General features: G+C 31.4%; 3 protein-coding genes across 3 annotated transcripts; 2 read left to right on the top strand and 1 right to left on the bottom strand.

Annotated features, from left to right (window-relative positions):
* LOC18595084 (gamma-soluble NSF attachment protein) lies at window positions 97-4,256 on the bottom strand. The gene is made up of 9 exons (XM_007022883.2): window positions 3,898-4,256; window positions 3,617-3,684; window positions 3,350-3,434; window positions 2,927-3,085; window positions 2,276-2,413; window positions 1,662-1,740; window positions 1,261-1,340; window positions 861-990; window positions 97-462 (listed from the first exon to the last, which is right to left on the bottom strand). Exons 1-9 carry the CDS (start codon window positions 3,942-3,944, stop codon window positions 361-363), a joined length of 888 nt encoding a protein of 295 aa, XP_007022945.1. The 5' UTR covers window positions 3,945-4,256; the 3' UTR covers window positions 97-360.
* On the top strand, window positions 5,008-10,833 carry LOC108662605 (putative disease resistance protein At4g10780). Its single transcript, XM_018123411.1, has 2 exons — window positions 5,008-8,343; window positions 10,562-10,833. The coding sequence occupies exon 1, from the start codon at window positions 5,541-5,543 to the stop codon at window positions 6,849-6,851; it is 1,311 nt and encodes a 436-aa protein (XP_017978900.1). The 5' UTR covers window positions 5,008-5,540; the 3' UTR covers window positions 6,852-8,343; window positions 10,562-10,833.
* On the top strand, window positions 6,981-8,327 carry LOC108662396 (probable disease resistance protein At1g12280). Its single transcript, XM_018122728.1, has one exon. The coding sequence runs from the start codon at window positions 6,981-6,983 to the stop codon at window positions 8,325-8,327; it is 1,347 nt and encodes a 448-aa protein (XP_017978217.1).

Genomic DNA, 16,140 nt, shown 5'->3' on the forward strand with positions numbered 1-16,140 from the left:
TCTTATTTCCTTCCTACCAGACATAGCCTCAGTGAATAAAATGCTTTCCTCTGTTTCAATCACCTTTATAAAAGGGAAGTAACAGAAGAATAAATTTCAGCATGGGCAATTGCCTGTGATGGCCAAGGACTGGGAGTACATTTCCACCATAACAATAAAAAATTGGAGACTATAGGCACTCCAATCATATAACAAGCAACTGTTTACCAGGTGAACACCATTTAAGTTGGAAAATCATGACAAATTAAGAAAAATTAAACCAAAGATGTTTGTTTGTAATTACATATAAGGATGGTATGTGCACTCAAAGACTCATTGCAAAATGACACAAGCGTTATGAATCTCGTGGTGAAGGTGAATTCAAGTGAGGTCATTTTCATCCAGTGGTTCTTCCTCGTTAGCAGCATCGGTCTTAAACGCACTAACATCACCAGTAGGCAACTTTCTTGCAAGCTTTATGATCTGCAGCCAATTTCATTTCAGTCAAATGTGTGCAATTGAATGAATTGCAAGTCCCACCCCATTGGCTATATCCACTTTCTAAGATTAACTCGAGATGCAAATGGATAATTCAAAAGCAACCAAGATTGTCATTAGATTAACATGAGATGCAAGTCCCGCCCCATTTACTATATCCACTTTGTAAGCTTAGATATGTGATTTTAAGTATTGCCGAATACTGCACAGTTGTAGGCATATAAAACCAGCCATGGTTGCATAAGTCAGATCTATCTTCAATATGTGATTAAGCCCAAACGTAGTGTGCAGAAGATAAAATGTCTTAATTATATCATCAACAATGTTATGAGAGAGGCTCATGCATTTCCAAACACAAACTTGCAAATAGTCAAAAATTTTACCACATTGTCAAGATTGGAAATAGCACTAGACTGAGCCACACGTTTGATTTCTTCTACATCACCTTCCGTATAAGCAGAAAGAAGTTTACTAGCACAGCGGTTCTGATCACTTCCTAAAAAGGCATCAATTCTGAAAAGATCCAAAGATAAGAATATATTAGATCACCTTTTTCTCACAAGAAAGTCATTATACAGGATAAACATAGACCCCCAAAAACGAAAATCAAAGTACGATAGATTTGAAGATGCCTTCTGCTACTGCATTAAAAGATTGTTGAGCTAACAAGATCAGCTACTTGAGAGCCATAAATGACAGCCCAAAGTTAGTTTATATATGAGTACTATGAATGCGTCAATACATAGTGTTACAAAAAGGTTGCTGAGAGAGAACTGCACTTACTGAGAACAGTCATTGTAGCACTTTTCTGCTTGCTTCAAGTCATGAGCATAAAGATACACAATAATTGCACTAAGATACGCCTGAAATTTTATAAAAGAAGAAAATATTAGAGTTAATGTTATTTTTATTGGCAAAGCTTCCCTACATTAAAAAAAAAGCTGGTGCAAAACGAGTAAAAAGAACAGTAGCCACATCTGCACCAGATGATTGCAAGTAAGGGAGATTTTAACACCACAGACTTTTAAAGACATGCATGGACGTAGAGAGAGGTCAGCAACAATTAGCATACTTCTTGAGAAAAAATTATCAGCTGAATTACAAAACAAAGAGAAAAGGAATGGCAAATGACTGGATACTAGGAATACAAGCAAATGATTTGGGTGCATAATATAAAGCTGCACCTTGCATTGACTATTTCGAGCATTGCACTTGTCAGCTGCTAAGCCCAATCTCAAAAGGAAAGCTGCAGCGTCTGTGTACCTGAGGATAACAACACCAGAAATAATGCCTATTCATATTAGGTTTGCTTACATATGCAAACAAGGTAATTGCCTATAAACAGATTTTCCAAATTTACAGGCAGTTCAACACATACAACAGAAATCTTATAAGTGGTCATGAGTCCAGTGCCACCACATGGGCAGTTTCTTGCAAAACCATAAGAAAAAGGAAATACTTATCAGACCATACAACCAAACAAAGGCCAAAATTTGGCTTGACAAATAACATCACAACTCACAAGCTTCAGTCTACTCAACCTGAACTCCCTAGTTCTAGACAGCCACATAAACGCATTTAAAATCTGTATTAGACTACGAACTAATGATTATATGCTTGCAAAAACAAAATCAATGGTCCAGTTTTTGTTCTTTTTCCTCTTTTATTTTAAGAAACAGCAGCATTCAAATTTTAAGAATATATTAGACATATGACGTTTCTCAATCATATAAAGAAGGATTTAATATATATAAACATTATATGTATCTCAATATACTACGAAGAAGCAGATCCTTACTTCTCAAGCTTTACATAAACACTAGTGGCAGCACGATATAGATCAAAGGCCATTTGTTCCTTTCCATCATCTTCAAGAATAACACAAGCATCAGTATACAGTTGAATGGCATCATCAGGCAAAGCATCCTCCAAAGCACTACAAAAGGAAAAAAAAAAAAAACTAAAAGAATTAAAAAATGAAAAATAAACTATGATTGTGATGTCAATGGTCATGCAGCTGGTAAGCTATATTGATGCATAAGAAAGAAAGACAAAAAATTAAGAAAAGTTCAATTATATTATTTACAATAAACAAGAAAATATCATGAAATAATCCAAAACCAACAAAAGTAATTCTAACTATTAGTTACTAGTGTTTGCCAGCCTATTCAAATCAAATGCCATATTCATATATCCATAACGTGGTGCAAAAAGAAACTATTATGGCATTGAAAGTTTAAAGAATTTGACTTCAGTTGACCATATAAGATCAAGCAAAAAACTTAAGCAGTTCAACTTTGATTGAAGTTAAAAAACATTATGTCAAGCTTCCAACAAATGTCTCTAAGCAGGATTACTAGTAGTAATGGCAAAATCTCACCTGGAAATCATAGAGCTGAAAAGATGAAAAATCCGAATTCCAACAAAAAGGTTTAAGCAATGTCCTTACCGGGCACCCTTGGCCAGTGCATCAGATGCAGGTTGTGGTCTATCACACTGCATGTATAGCTCAGATGCCTTTCTATAAAAATCAATAACTTCAGCCCAGTTGCGTAGTTCCTTTGCTAGAGCAGCAGCAGACTCCATGTGCTTAGCAGCATCCCAAGGCCTGATTTGCTTATAAAGGATGTGACAAGGGAGAAATGTTCACTTTTTGGGTACACGTGCAGATCCATTAGGAATCGGGCTACAATTGGGGATGTAAACCCTCTCTTATCACATCCCCATCTCAAGATTCAAACTTCTGACCTCCAAGTTGAAGTCTCGAAGTGTTAACCGTTCGAGCATGGGATACATGCTAGATAATAAAAAAGAAGAACAGAAAAACAAAAAAATGAAACAATAAAAAAGTTAAAGAAACTAATAAGGATACGAGGATAGCATCTCTTGTCCTTGTGAAGCTTTCTCGAATGCCAACTTTGCCTTCTCATAATTTCTTGCAACTCGAAATCCATTGGCTACAAGTAGATAAAATCCAAAAAAAAAGTCCAAAAGCATTACCAACTTTGTTCATATAAAAAATCCCATCAATGAAGAAAGGCCCCAAAAGCATGGCAATTACATAGTGAGAATCCAAAAAAATAAAATCCCATTTTTAGATAAAATCTTAGAGGTTGAATAACGGGTTAGATAGCATTACCAGCTTGCTCATACAAAACAGTAGCACTTTTCCAATCAGCACTCCACCTTGTAAGACTCAGCTTTGTTCTACACATACAGACAGAGGAAACAGAAAAGTTGGGTCAGGCTGATTAATTGGTTTTGCCCCCAAACTAATTTGATAAATCAACACTACAGGGGATGGGATCGGATATCAAATAAAAAAAATTGAAATCTACGAATCTTCAGTGGTAATTTACAACACATTCTTCTACAAATATACAAGTAAGATATTTGTAAAGAGAGGGGAGAGAGGCTTACAGCTTGTCGGCTTTGGAGATGAGCTTGCTGGGATCGGAAGTGGACATGGCGTCGGAGTGATTGGAATTGGCCGGAATCTATGTATGTAGAGTACTAATAAAGTAAAACTGTAAAAGTGTAACGCCAATCCGCCCGCCTCTACTCTCTGAAATAACTTTGGCTTCAAACTTTTGGATTAGCTTTGGGTTTAGAATTTGGGGGTTGGCCCCGATGCTTCATCCCCTCCTTCCCTTCCCTTCCCTTCCCATTCAGGCATGGGTTCGGGTATCCGGACCTACTTGTCTGAATATAAAGGAACTCAAGCGGGTTTGAGACGGGTCTAAATAAAGAGCTTGCTGCCCATTTCGAGTTCGGGTAAGATAGCGTATCAATCCTTAGATATTTAATACCGACTGCTTTTTAGTTATTTAAGTTTTGATTTTAAAATTTTATTTGTTGTTAATTATGCATTTTAATTTTCGTTTAATTAGATGTGAGTAATTCCTTTTTTTAGTTTTGAGATTTAAAAATTGAGTATTTAATGGATTTGAATATTTATCGGATAGTGCTTATTGAATTTGGATAAGATTCAAGTAAGAATTTTTAAAAATTAATAGAATATTTATAAAATTCAAGTATTTAGAAAAATGATAAAATTTGAAAATAAAAAATAAAAAAAATTAATATCTTGTTATTGTTTATCTTAAGCCTCATTTCTTTACTAAGCATCAACATATTTGGACTTAACATTTTTCTCGAGTCATCCATTTTCAGTTAAAAGTTGTAAATTACTTTACAGTATAAAATTATATAATTATAATATAAATTTAAAAAATTAACATAAAATCAATACATAAATATCTTTTCTTTTTCAAAATTATAAAATAAAAATCAAATAGAACACAATTTAAAATGAATTTGAGTAATTTCACATGGCTTCCTGTGTGTATTAATAAAAAAATACAAAAAAATTTATATTACTTATATATAATGACAATATATATATTAATTGGAGAAAATTAACTCACTAAACTACATAAAAAAATCAAATGAGTTACATAAATAATATAACACTAATTAATTTTTTTTCATTACAAATTAAAATTTGAATATAATTTTAATAGGACGTGAAATAAGTAGAGATGTCCATAAATCAGACCAAACTATGTGTACCAGAAGCAGAGTAGGAAATTCATCTCACAGAGGTCAGGTTAGCCCGCTTGTTGAGAGGATGGCTCCGATGCACCAGGTGGTGAGGTGGTTCGAGAAAGGGATCAGAAGGCCCAAGACATCCTTCAAGGTTCACCCTGCAATGTTTGGAAAGCTGATCCATGATGGTTCCACTGCATTATGCCCTTCGACTGAATCAATCACTTAGCAGTACTTTAATTGCAATATGATGGAGGTCATTTGTAACTATAATAGGAGTCACAAAGAAAGAAGTAGTATTATTTTTCTTGTAAGAAGGTTATCCTTTTTCTTCCACTAAATTGGAAAGCAATGTGTGCGTTGGCAGACAAAGTCTAAGTCAATACGTACACATAGATGCAAAAGGGTTGCATCTTCCTTACTGTTGACCACTCAAAAATTCATCAAAACAATTAGTCTCTTCAAACCCACAATTCATTTCATTCTTCTTTCTTCATCTATAAGATATTTTGATCATGGGAAATTTGTGCTCAGTCTCATGCTCAATCAAGGACACTGTCTCTCGTTTCTGGGATTGCGTTGCTGGACAAGTAAGTTACACAATCAAGCTTGAAGATAATCTTAAAGCTCTGAGTGTGGAAGGGGCCAAACTGAAAGCTCGAAGGGATGACGTGAACCGGAGGGTAGATCTTGCTGAACAACAACGTATGAAGCCGCTCAATGAAGTTCAACTCTGGCTTTCAAGTGTGCAGACTGCGGAAGCAGAAGCTGAGGTGTTGATCAAAGATTGTCCTCAACAAATTCAGCAATTATGTTTTGCTGGCTGCTTCTCCAAGAATTGTAAGTCTAGCTACAACTTTCCTGAACAAGTGAGTAGCCAACTTGCAGAAATAGTTTATCTAAAGAATGCCGGAGTAAAGAATGCAGGAGTTTTTGAAAGTGTAGCTGAGAATGAACTTGCAGTCCAAGTGGATGTAAGACCTGCTGGATCCACGGTGGGTTTGGAACGAACATTTGATGAAGTCTGGCGCTTACTTGAACAAAACAATGTGGGTAGTATTGGTTTACATGGCTTGGGAGGAGTTGGTAAAACAACACTCCTGACCCAAATTAACAATAAGTTAAGCAATGAGCTAATCGGTTATGATGTTGTAATTTGGGTGGTGGTGTCTAAGGATCACAACATCGAAACAGTTCAAGAAAAAATTGGTGAAAAGGTTGGCCTTTCACGTGGTGGGACATGGAAGAATAAAAGTTTTGATGAGAAAGCTGTAGAAATTTGGAGAGTTTTGAGCGGAAAAAAGTTTGTTCTGCTGTTGGATGATGTTTGGGAGCGGGTGGATTTGATCAAAGTTGGAATACCTGAATCGGATCAGAAAAATGGTTCTAAATTAATTTTTACAACTCGCTCCTTAGATATATGTGGACAAATGGGTGCTCATAAGGTTATCCAAGTAGAGTGTTTAAGCAAAGATGAAGCTTGGAAATTGTTTGAAGAGAAGGTTGGGGAAGAAACCATTGACAGCCATCCAGATATTCGAGAGTTGGCTAAACAAGTTGCTGATGAGTGTGAAGGACTACCTCTTGCACTGATTACAATTGGTCGTGCCATGGCTTACAGTACGATGCCTAAACATTGGGAATATGCAATTAAGGTATTGAAAGAGTTTCCGCATAAATTAGTAAGCATGGATGAAGAGGTGTATTCTCGTTTAAAATTTAGTTATGATAGCTTACCTAAGGATACGATGAGATCTTATCTTTTATACTGTAGTTTGTATCCCGAAGATTTTGAAATTCCTATTGATGAGCTGAAAGATTATTGATTTTGCGAGGGATTTTTGGATGAATTTGACAACATAATTGATGCTCGAATGCAAGGGGAGGACATTATTAATTCTCTTGTTAATGCTTGTTTATTAGAAAGATGTAAAGGTTTAGCAAAATGTGTCAAGATGCATGATGTGATCCGTGACATGACTTTATGGATAGCATGTGAATGTGAAGCACCCGAGAATAGATTTTTTGTAAAAACAGGGATAAGATCAATTAAGGCACTTGATGTTGAAAATTGGAAAGGTGTAAGAATGTCATTGATGTACAGTCAAATTAAAAAGTTACGAGGAACACCTACATGCCCTAATCTTCAAACTTTATTTCTCAATGGTAATAGATTGGAGGTAATTAGTGATGGTTTCTTCCAATTTATGCGCAACCTGAGAGTTCTAAACTTGTCATCGAACCAATATCTCTATGAGTTGCCACAGGGAATTTCAGAACTGGTTTCACTAGAGTGCCTTGATCTACGATGGACATGCATAATTGAGTTGCCAATTCAGCTGAATAAGTTGTCAAAACTGAAATATTTGGACTTGATGAGGACCTACCGTCTCATTAAAATCCCACGAGAATTGATATGTAAATTTTCAAAGTTGCAAATATTCAAAATTTTTTCAGACAGTATTTGCAGGACTGATATAAACAGTTTAATAGAGGAATTGAAATGCTTACAACATTTGAACGTGCTGTGGATAGAAATACGCACTGATTTTGCTCTTGAAAGCCTTTTGAGTTGCCACCACTTAAGAGGATGCACTGAGGGACTATGCCTTGGAGGTTGGACGGGGACAAAGGTATTGAGTGTTTTGTTTTTAGAAAATATGGAGCGTTTAGAGAACCTAGAAATTACGGAGTGTGGTAGCATAGAAGAGATGGTAACAAGGAATATAGAGAAGGAATTAAGGGAAAGAAGAATGATACAAACCTCCTCGCTCTCTCCCACTAATAGTAATACTATCACTCCTCGCTTTCATGCACTGAGCAAGATTTCAATATTCAATTGTCCCAAGTTGAGGAACCTGACATGGCTTATTTTTGCCCCAAATCTAACGCAGCTTAAGGTAGGTTTGTGCCTAAGAATGGAAGAAATAATAAGTGAAGTGAGTGAAGTTGCAAATGTGGTTGGAATTTCGAATCCAAGCCCATTTGCTAAGCTAGAATGGCTTCATTTACAAATTCTATTTGATTTGAAGAGCATATACTGGGATACCCTACCCTTCCCATGCTTGACAGATATCATAGTATTGAATTGCCCAGAACTGAAGAAGCTTCCACTCAATTGTGACAGTGCAAAGGGAAATCAAATCAGCATTGTCGGAAGTGAAGATTGGTGGAAAGAGGTTCAATGGAAGGATGAAGTCACTCGATCTACTTTTTTGCCTTCTTTCAAACTTCCATCACGAGGGAAAGAGCTAGACTGGAAGGATGAAGCCAATCTAAATGCTTTCAACATCCTATTCTAAAGACCGCAGAGGAAAGGTGTGCGATATTTCAGAAGTAATTTTTCCTTTATTTTTCTCTCTTATATTATCATTGTCTTTAAAGGTGATATGTCATGTGATAATTTTATTTTATAGAATTATTTTATTCTAATTTTGTTATTAAATATTAATTAAATCCTCAATTTTCAATTATAATTTAATTTTTTTAATTATTTTTATGATTAGGTTACCTTTTAGTGAGTTATTTTAATTTTATGTTATTTTTTTTATTTTAGTTATTATTTATTATTATTTATATTTTTTTTGTAAGATTAAAAGTGATTGGGCTTAATTTTGAAAAGTAAGGTGTTGAAAGATCTAGAATTTACTTGCATATGTTTTAGTATTTTGGCCATATTTCTAGCTACAGAACTTCAAATGATGTGATTCTTAGACCATTGGAAAGCTAAGAGACAGAGCTACAACTTTTATGAAGATCACTTTACCCAGTTTTGCTTCGAAGATAGAGAAAATCGCGTTGGAAAATGGTTAGACGTACTGTACCGGGAATGAAAATTTGTAAAGACTGATAACTGATTTTTGGGCCTTTTATTACACTCTTAAGCCCAATTAAACCCTAGGTCAGCTTAAAAAACTTTAGGTTTAGTCTATTAGTATAAATAAGATATGTTTAACAACATTAAAAAAAACTTTTGAGAGATTTAAGAAGTTACAAGTTGAGGATGAAACTTGGAGATCAAAGCAAAAAATATTGTTTTGTTTTCTTCCTTAGCTTTTATCTTTCTTGATACTTTCAATGGTTGAATTTTATACAATGTTATTTTATTTTGCAATTATGAGTAGCTAAATTTCTTTTTCTAAAATTGCAATTGAATCACATGTAGTTTACATTTTTAACTCTTTCTTACTTATATTTAATGGGATTTGAATTGTTTATTTCAATTTGTTCTTAATGCCTTTAATTGCTTGGCCACCAATTAAATTGATCTAGAAACCTAAATAAACTTGGGAAAGGGAGTTTAGAGTAAACTAAAATTGGGATAGCATATGATCATATTAATTGATTTGCGTATAGGATAGGGATATACATATAGGCCATATGTAGCAAGATTAGAGCCTGAACTTAATGTGTCTTTTTTAATTTCAATTCACATAGGAATATAGTGTTTTGGTTAAAATAGATATTTTTATAAGATGAGTCAGAAAACCCTTATAAATAATTTAGAACTCTAGATTAACAATTCAACCCATTGAAATAAGTTAAGGAAGAGATGTAAGATTTAGATGAAGTGTGAGAGATATTGTAATCCTAGGTTTGTTGATTTGATATTTTTTCAAGTTATTATTATTTTGATTTTCTTGTTGGTTTTAATTTTAGTTAATTAGTTTTAGTTAATTAATAAATTTTGATTGTTTGGATAAGATTGAATTGGTTTAATTTTAGTACTTAGTAAAGTTTTAGATCAATTTCCTTTCCTGTGAGATCGATACCTTGCTTGCCAATATAATATCTATTCGATACGTATACTTGCGTAGTAGAATTTTAACTGACAGCTTGCTAACTATTTGATATAATAAGGTCTCTATAATTCCTATCTTGGTACTATTTAATTTATTCATTAATCATTCTAATCTTCTTACAACTACAATAATCACTTCTACTTCTTCTATTTCTTTACTAATTTTAAAAGTTTAAACTATCTCCAACACGACTCACAATAACACCAAAATCTTCAAATTTTCTATTGAACAAAGAATAATGTAATATCTTCAACGAAATGATGTGGTATAGAAATAGAATTTTGAAGGGCTAGTACTTGGGAATAGATTATTTCATGATGCACAATCGCCTGTTTGATCTGGTTTGCATAAATGACATTGGAAAATTGAAGATTAATGCTCTTAATACAAAATAATTGGTACATTTATGCTACACACCAAATACAATATTTAAGGCTAATGCATCATATTTATGTAAGGTTGTCAGACATGAACTGAATTTCCAAACAATTCAAATGTTATAGAAGAAAAGAAAAACAACCTTCTGCATTAATAAAGGTTTCAACATTCTGGTTTACAATGTTAATTCATCCAGTATGGCAACTATAAATTTTCCTTGCTTGGAAGGATCCAGTAATCTTCAATTCTTCATAGTCTTCATTACATGTACAGCCAACACAACATATTTGGGAACAACTATAGAAGCACTAATAAATTTTTTTGTCCATTTGCATGTCTTCTTATTCTTTGGGCAGAGACTGATGCGTCGACAAGTCAATCAGTTTGATGATAGCTACATGAATTTTGAAATCAACATTGAAAGAAAGGAGGGATATGCTGGAAAGGGCTAGAATGGGAGGATTTATGTCTAATAAATTTCCAGAGTTATGATCTTGAGAAGCAGAAAACAATGAAGAAGCCAAGTGCAATAGATCACAAAGTATTGTTTCATTTTTCTATTCTCTTGACAATTTTAGTTTGCCTTGGACCTTTGAGATTGTAATATGTATGCTCTATTTTGTGTGGTTGTCTTGTTTTTATCATATCATAAACTTGATTTGTTAGGCAAAATTTTTATTCATATCTATCATTTGATATTTCTCAACCATAATGAAACAAGATTAGACTTGTTTTTATGTAAATCGCTGCTTACTGCATTTTAGTTCTGGTCGTGAGGTTGGTCATCTAAATCATCATTGCTTGCTGCATTTGGTACGGTGAAGGTCAGAAGCTGACTAATGACGAGGCTTGCACTTTTAACCTATAACGATAGTTAAATGATAGATACACTTTCTGTCTACATAAAAGAGTTTGTTTTATCAGCTTAGTTAGAAAACAAAGAGAAAGGAATGACAAATGAATGAATATCTAGTAATACAGGCAGATACTTTGGGTGCATAATATAAAGTCACACCTTGCATTGACTGTTTCAAGCATTGCACTTGTCAGCTGCTAAGCCCAATCTCAAAAAGGAAAGCTGCAGCATCTGTGTACCTGACGATAACAAAACCATCAATAATGCCTATTCATATAAGGTTTGCTTACATATGCAAACAAGGTATTTGCCTATAAACAGATTTTCCAACTTTACAGGCAGTTCAACACATACAACAACAATCTTATGTGTGGTCATGAGTCCAGTGCCAAAACATGGGCATTACTTGCAGTCTGAGAGTTCTAAACTTGTCTTCAAACAAGAGTCTCCATGTGGCGTCAGAGGGAACTTTAGAATTGGTTTCACTAGAGTGGCTCCATCTACAAGGGACAAACATAACAGTGTTGCCAATTCAGTTTCATAGATTGTCAAAACTGCAATATTTGGACTTCAGGAGGACATCGATCTCTATAAAATCCCATGACAATTGATATGTAAATTTTCGACCTTGCAAATATTCAAATTGTATCCAATCAATAGATGCGAGGATAAAATAGAGAGCGTCCTAAATGGAGGTATTGAAGGTTTAATACAGAACTTGAAGTGCCTGCAACATTGGAATGTGCTATGTATAGAAATAAAAACTGTTTTGGCTCTTGAAAGCCTTTTAATACTGTGTAATCATGCATTGTAAATGTCAATCTAACACTAATCACAATTGAACACAAATGAAGAAGTTAAAGCAATGGAAACTAAGTGTGCTTGGTCTTACTCTTTGGGAGTTCCTTTCCTTTTGCTCAAAAAGATAAAATGGAATCTGAAGCTTATAATATCCTATTCCTATAATTTCTCAACCAAGATCAGAAGGCTCCTTAATTTTATCTTTTCTATTCCTTTGGGCTTTAAGGTATTCGGACCTACTTGACTGGATATGTAAAAGTCCAATGGATTTGAGACAAGTTTAGATAAAGAGTTCACTCCTCGCTTCGAATTCGGGTAAGATATCCTATCGTCTCCAAAAAAAATTATGAGTGTTTTTAGTTATTTAAATTATTAGTTTATTCATTTTAAATATTTATTTGCTGATAATTATGAGTGAATTTTAATTTTATAATTATTAATAAATTGTAAATATGAAATGCAGTGTAAATTTTCTTTCTTACTGAGATTAGGTTTAGGTCAATTAATCAGGTATAGATGAACCAGATAGATTTCAAAAATTGAACATTTAATTCAACAGTATCGACTATATAAAGGATATTATTTATCTAATTTGAGTAAGATTCGGTTATTAATAATTTTTAAATGATAATAAAGTATTTATAAGATTCGAATATTTAGATAAATGATAGGATTCAGAAGTGGACATGGCGTGGAGTGATTGGATTTGGCCGGAATCTATGTAGCTATGTGCAGTACTAATAAAGTAAAAGTAAAAGTAAATGTGCAAAACCAATCCACCCGCATCTCTCGTCCTTGTGAAGCTTTCTCGAATGCCAACTTTGCTTTCTCATAATCTCTTGCAAGTCGAAATCCATGGGTTACTAGTAGCATGAGCATCAATGAAGAAAGCCCCCCAAAAGCATGGTAATCACATAGTAAGAATCCGAAAAAAAAAAACCCATTTTTTAGATCAAATCTTAGAGGTTGAATAATGGGTTAGATAGCATTACCAGCTTGCTCATACAAAACAGTAGCACTTTTCCAATCAGCACTCCACCTTGTAAGACTGCGCTTTGTTCTACACATACAGATAGAGGAAAAGAAAAGTTGGGTTAGGCTGTTTAATTGGTTTTGTTCCCAAACTAATTTGATAAATCAACACTATAAGGGATGGGATCGGATATCAAATAAAAAAAATTGAAATCTAAGAATCTTAAGTGGCAATTTACAACACATTCTTCGACAAATAGACAAGTAAGATATTTGTAAAGAGAGTGGAGAGAAGCTTACAGCTTGTCGGCTTTGGAAATGAGCTTGTTGGGATTAGAAGTGGACATGGCGTCGGAGTGATTGGAATTGGCTAGAATCTATGTATGTATAGTACTAATATAGTAAAATTGTAAAAGTGAGCAAATTCTGCAGTAAGGTCAATTAATAAAGACCATCTGATCTATGAGATTGAATTATAGTCATTGATTTAAAACCCATAAAGAAATTGGTAAATAAATTCATTCGATAAATAAAAAATCCTTCATTCGATAGACTCTTTTTATACCTTATTAATAGAAACCATTTATTTGCATTACTTTTATTCAATGGCTGAAATTTCGTATTATAAATAGGATTATCACTATAATAAATCAAAAAGTTAAAATTAAAAATGTATAATAATAAAAATAAAAACACATGTAATTTAAAGTTGTCATTAAAAAACCTAGAAGTAAAATTTTAAAAGTTATGATTAAAAATCCTTAACGTAAAGCAATAAGAATTGACATAAAGACTCGTAAGGATAAAATAACTAAATTTAAAATCTTAACGTAAATATGTGAGAGTTAACGTAATAAGTCAATTGAGGAAAAAATTTAATTTTAATGAAAAATAAATATTTAAATTTATATTTTCAGACTAAAAGTGTTTAACGATATAAAAATTTTAATTTTTAAATAAAAAAAAATAATTATAGTTCAAAATTGACATAAATAAGCTTTGATGTAAAACTGTAACAATTGACATAAAAGCTTATAAAAGTGGAATAACTAAATTTTAAATCTTAATGTAAATGTGTGAGAGTTAACATAACCAGCTAATTAAGTAAAAAAATCTAATTTTAGTGAAAAATAAACATTTAAATTTATATTATCAAATTAAAAGTGTTTAACAATATACAAATTTTAATTTTTAAATAAAGAATAATAAGGATGAAAATAATTATAGTTCAAAATTGACATAGAAAAATATTGATGTAAAATTGTAGCAATTGATGTAAAAACTTATCAAGATGGAATATCTAAATTTTAAATCTTAACGTAAATGAGTGAGAGTTAAAGTAACAAGTCAATTAAGTAAAAAAATCTAAGTTTAGTGAAAAACAAATATTTAAATTCATATTCTCGGACTAAAAGTGTTTAACGATATAAAAATTTTAATTTTTAAATAAAGAATAATAAGGATAAAAATAATTATAGTTTAAAATTGACAAAGATAAGTCTTAATGTAAAACAGTAACAATTGACGTAAAAACTTATAAAGGTAAAATAACTAAATTTTTAATCATAACATAAATATGTGAGAGTTAATATAACAAGTCAATTAAGTAAAAAAAATCTAATTTTAGTGAACAACAAACATTTAAATTTATATTCTTGGACTAAACGTGTTTAACAATATACAAATTTTAATTTTTAAGAAAAGAATAATAAGGATAAAAATAATTATAGCTCAAATTTGACATAAAAAAACCTTAATGTAAAATTGTAAGAATTGACTTAAAAACTTATTAAGGTGAAATAACTAAATTTTAAATCTTAACGTAAATGTGTGAGAGTTAATATAACAAGTCAATTAAGTAAAAAAAATCTAATTCTAGTGAAAAACAAATATTTAAATTTATATTCTCAAAATAAACGTATTTAACGATACACCAATTTTAATTTTTAAATAAAAAATAATAAGGTTAAAAATAATTATACTTCAAAATTGATATAGAAAAGTTTTGACGTAAAACTGTAAGAATTGACGTAAAAACTTATAAAGGTAGAATAACTAAATTTTAAATCTTAACGTAAATGTGTGAGAATTAACATAACAAGTCAATTAAGTAAAAAAAAAATCTAATTTTAGTGAAAAACAAATATTTAAATTTATATTCTCAGACTAAAAGTGTTCAACGATATACAAATTTTAATTTTTAAATAAAGAATAATAAGAATAAAAATAATTATAGTTCAAAATTGATATAAATAAGCCTTGACATAAATCTGTAATAATTGACGTAAAAACTTATAAAGGTGAAATTACTAAATTTTAAATCTTAACGTAAATGTGTGAGAGTTAACGTAACAAGTCAATTAAGTAAAAAAATCTAATTTTAGTAAAAAATAAATATTTAAATTTATATTCTCGAGCTAAAGTGTTTAGCGATATACAAATTTTAATTTTTAAATAAAGAATAATAATAATAATAATAATTATTATTATTATTGTTTAAAATTGACATAGATAAGCTTTGACATAAAACTGTAACAATTGACATAAAATCTTATAAATGTTGAATAGCTAAATTTTAAATATGAACGTAAATGTGTGAGAGTTAAACGTAATTAGTTAATTAAGTAACAAAATCTAATTTTAATGGAAAATAAATATTTATATTTATATTATCTGGCTAAAAGTATGTAACAATATTCAAATTTTTATTTTAAATAAAGAATAATAAAGATAAAGATAATTATAGTTAAAAGTTACTATTGAAAAGGCTTGACTTAAAGTTGTAAAAATTAACGTCAAATCTTATAAAAGTGGAATAAACAAATTTAAAATCTTAACCTAAATGTGTGAAAGTTAACGTAACAAGTGATAATAGTAATTTTTATTAAATTAATTAATTAAATATAATTTTAATATTAAAAAGAATAATATGCTTATAGTTTAAAGTAAAAAACAATATAAAATTAAAAGTTAAGAAAATTTTAAAATAAACTAAATAAATTTAAAAATTATCTATATTGTTATCCTAAAATAGATAAATTTAAAAATTATATATATTGTTTACCTGTTAACCTGTAATATAGGTTTTTATTATTTTTTAAAAATTTTATTAATTGACCTTACAGTAAGGTTAGACTTACTGTAGCGTTCACCCTACAAGTATGATATATTGCTTGTTGAGCCTCATGAAATGCCTTTGATTTTTTCTGTTAAAAGAGTGTGAATTTGCATAGAGAAAGGATATCAAAGGGATAGTTTTGTTATGACAATTCTTTTTCCCATGTAATCTTTAGTAATTTTTTTTTT

This window comes from Theobroma cacao, chromosome 6 (genome assembly GCF_000208745.1).
Source record: "Theobroma cacao cultivar B97-61/B2 chromosome 6, Criollo_cocoa_genome_V2, whole genome shotgun sequence".
NCBI classification, from domain to species: Eukaryota; Viridiplantae; Streptophyta; class Magnoliopsida; order Malvales; family Malvaceae; genus Theobroma; species Theobroma cacao.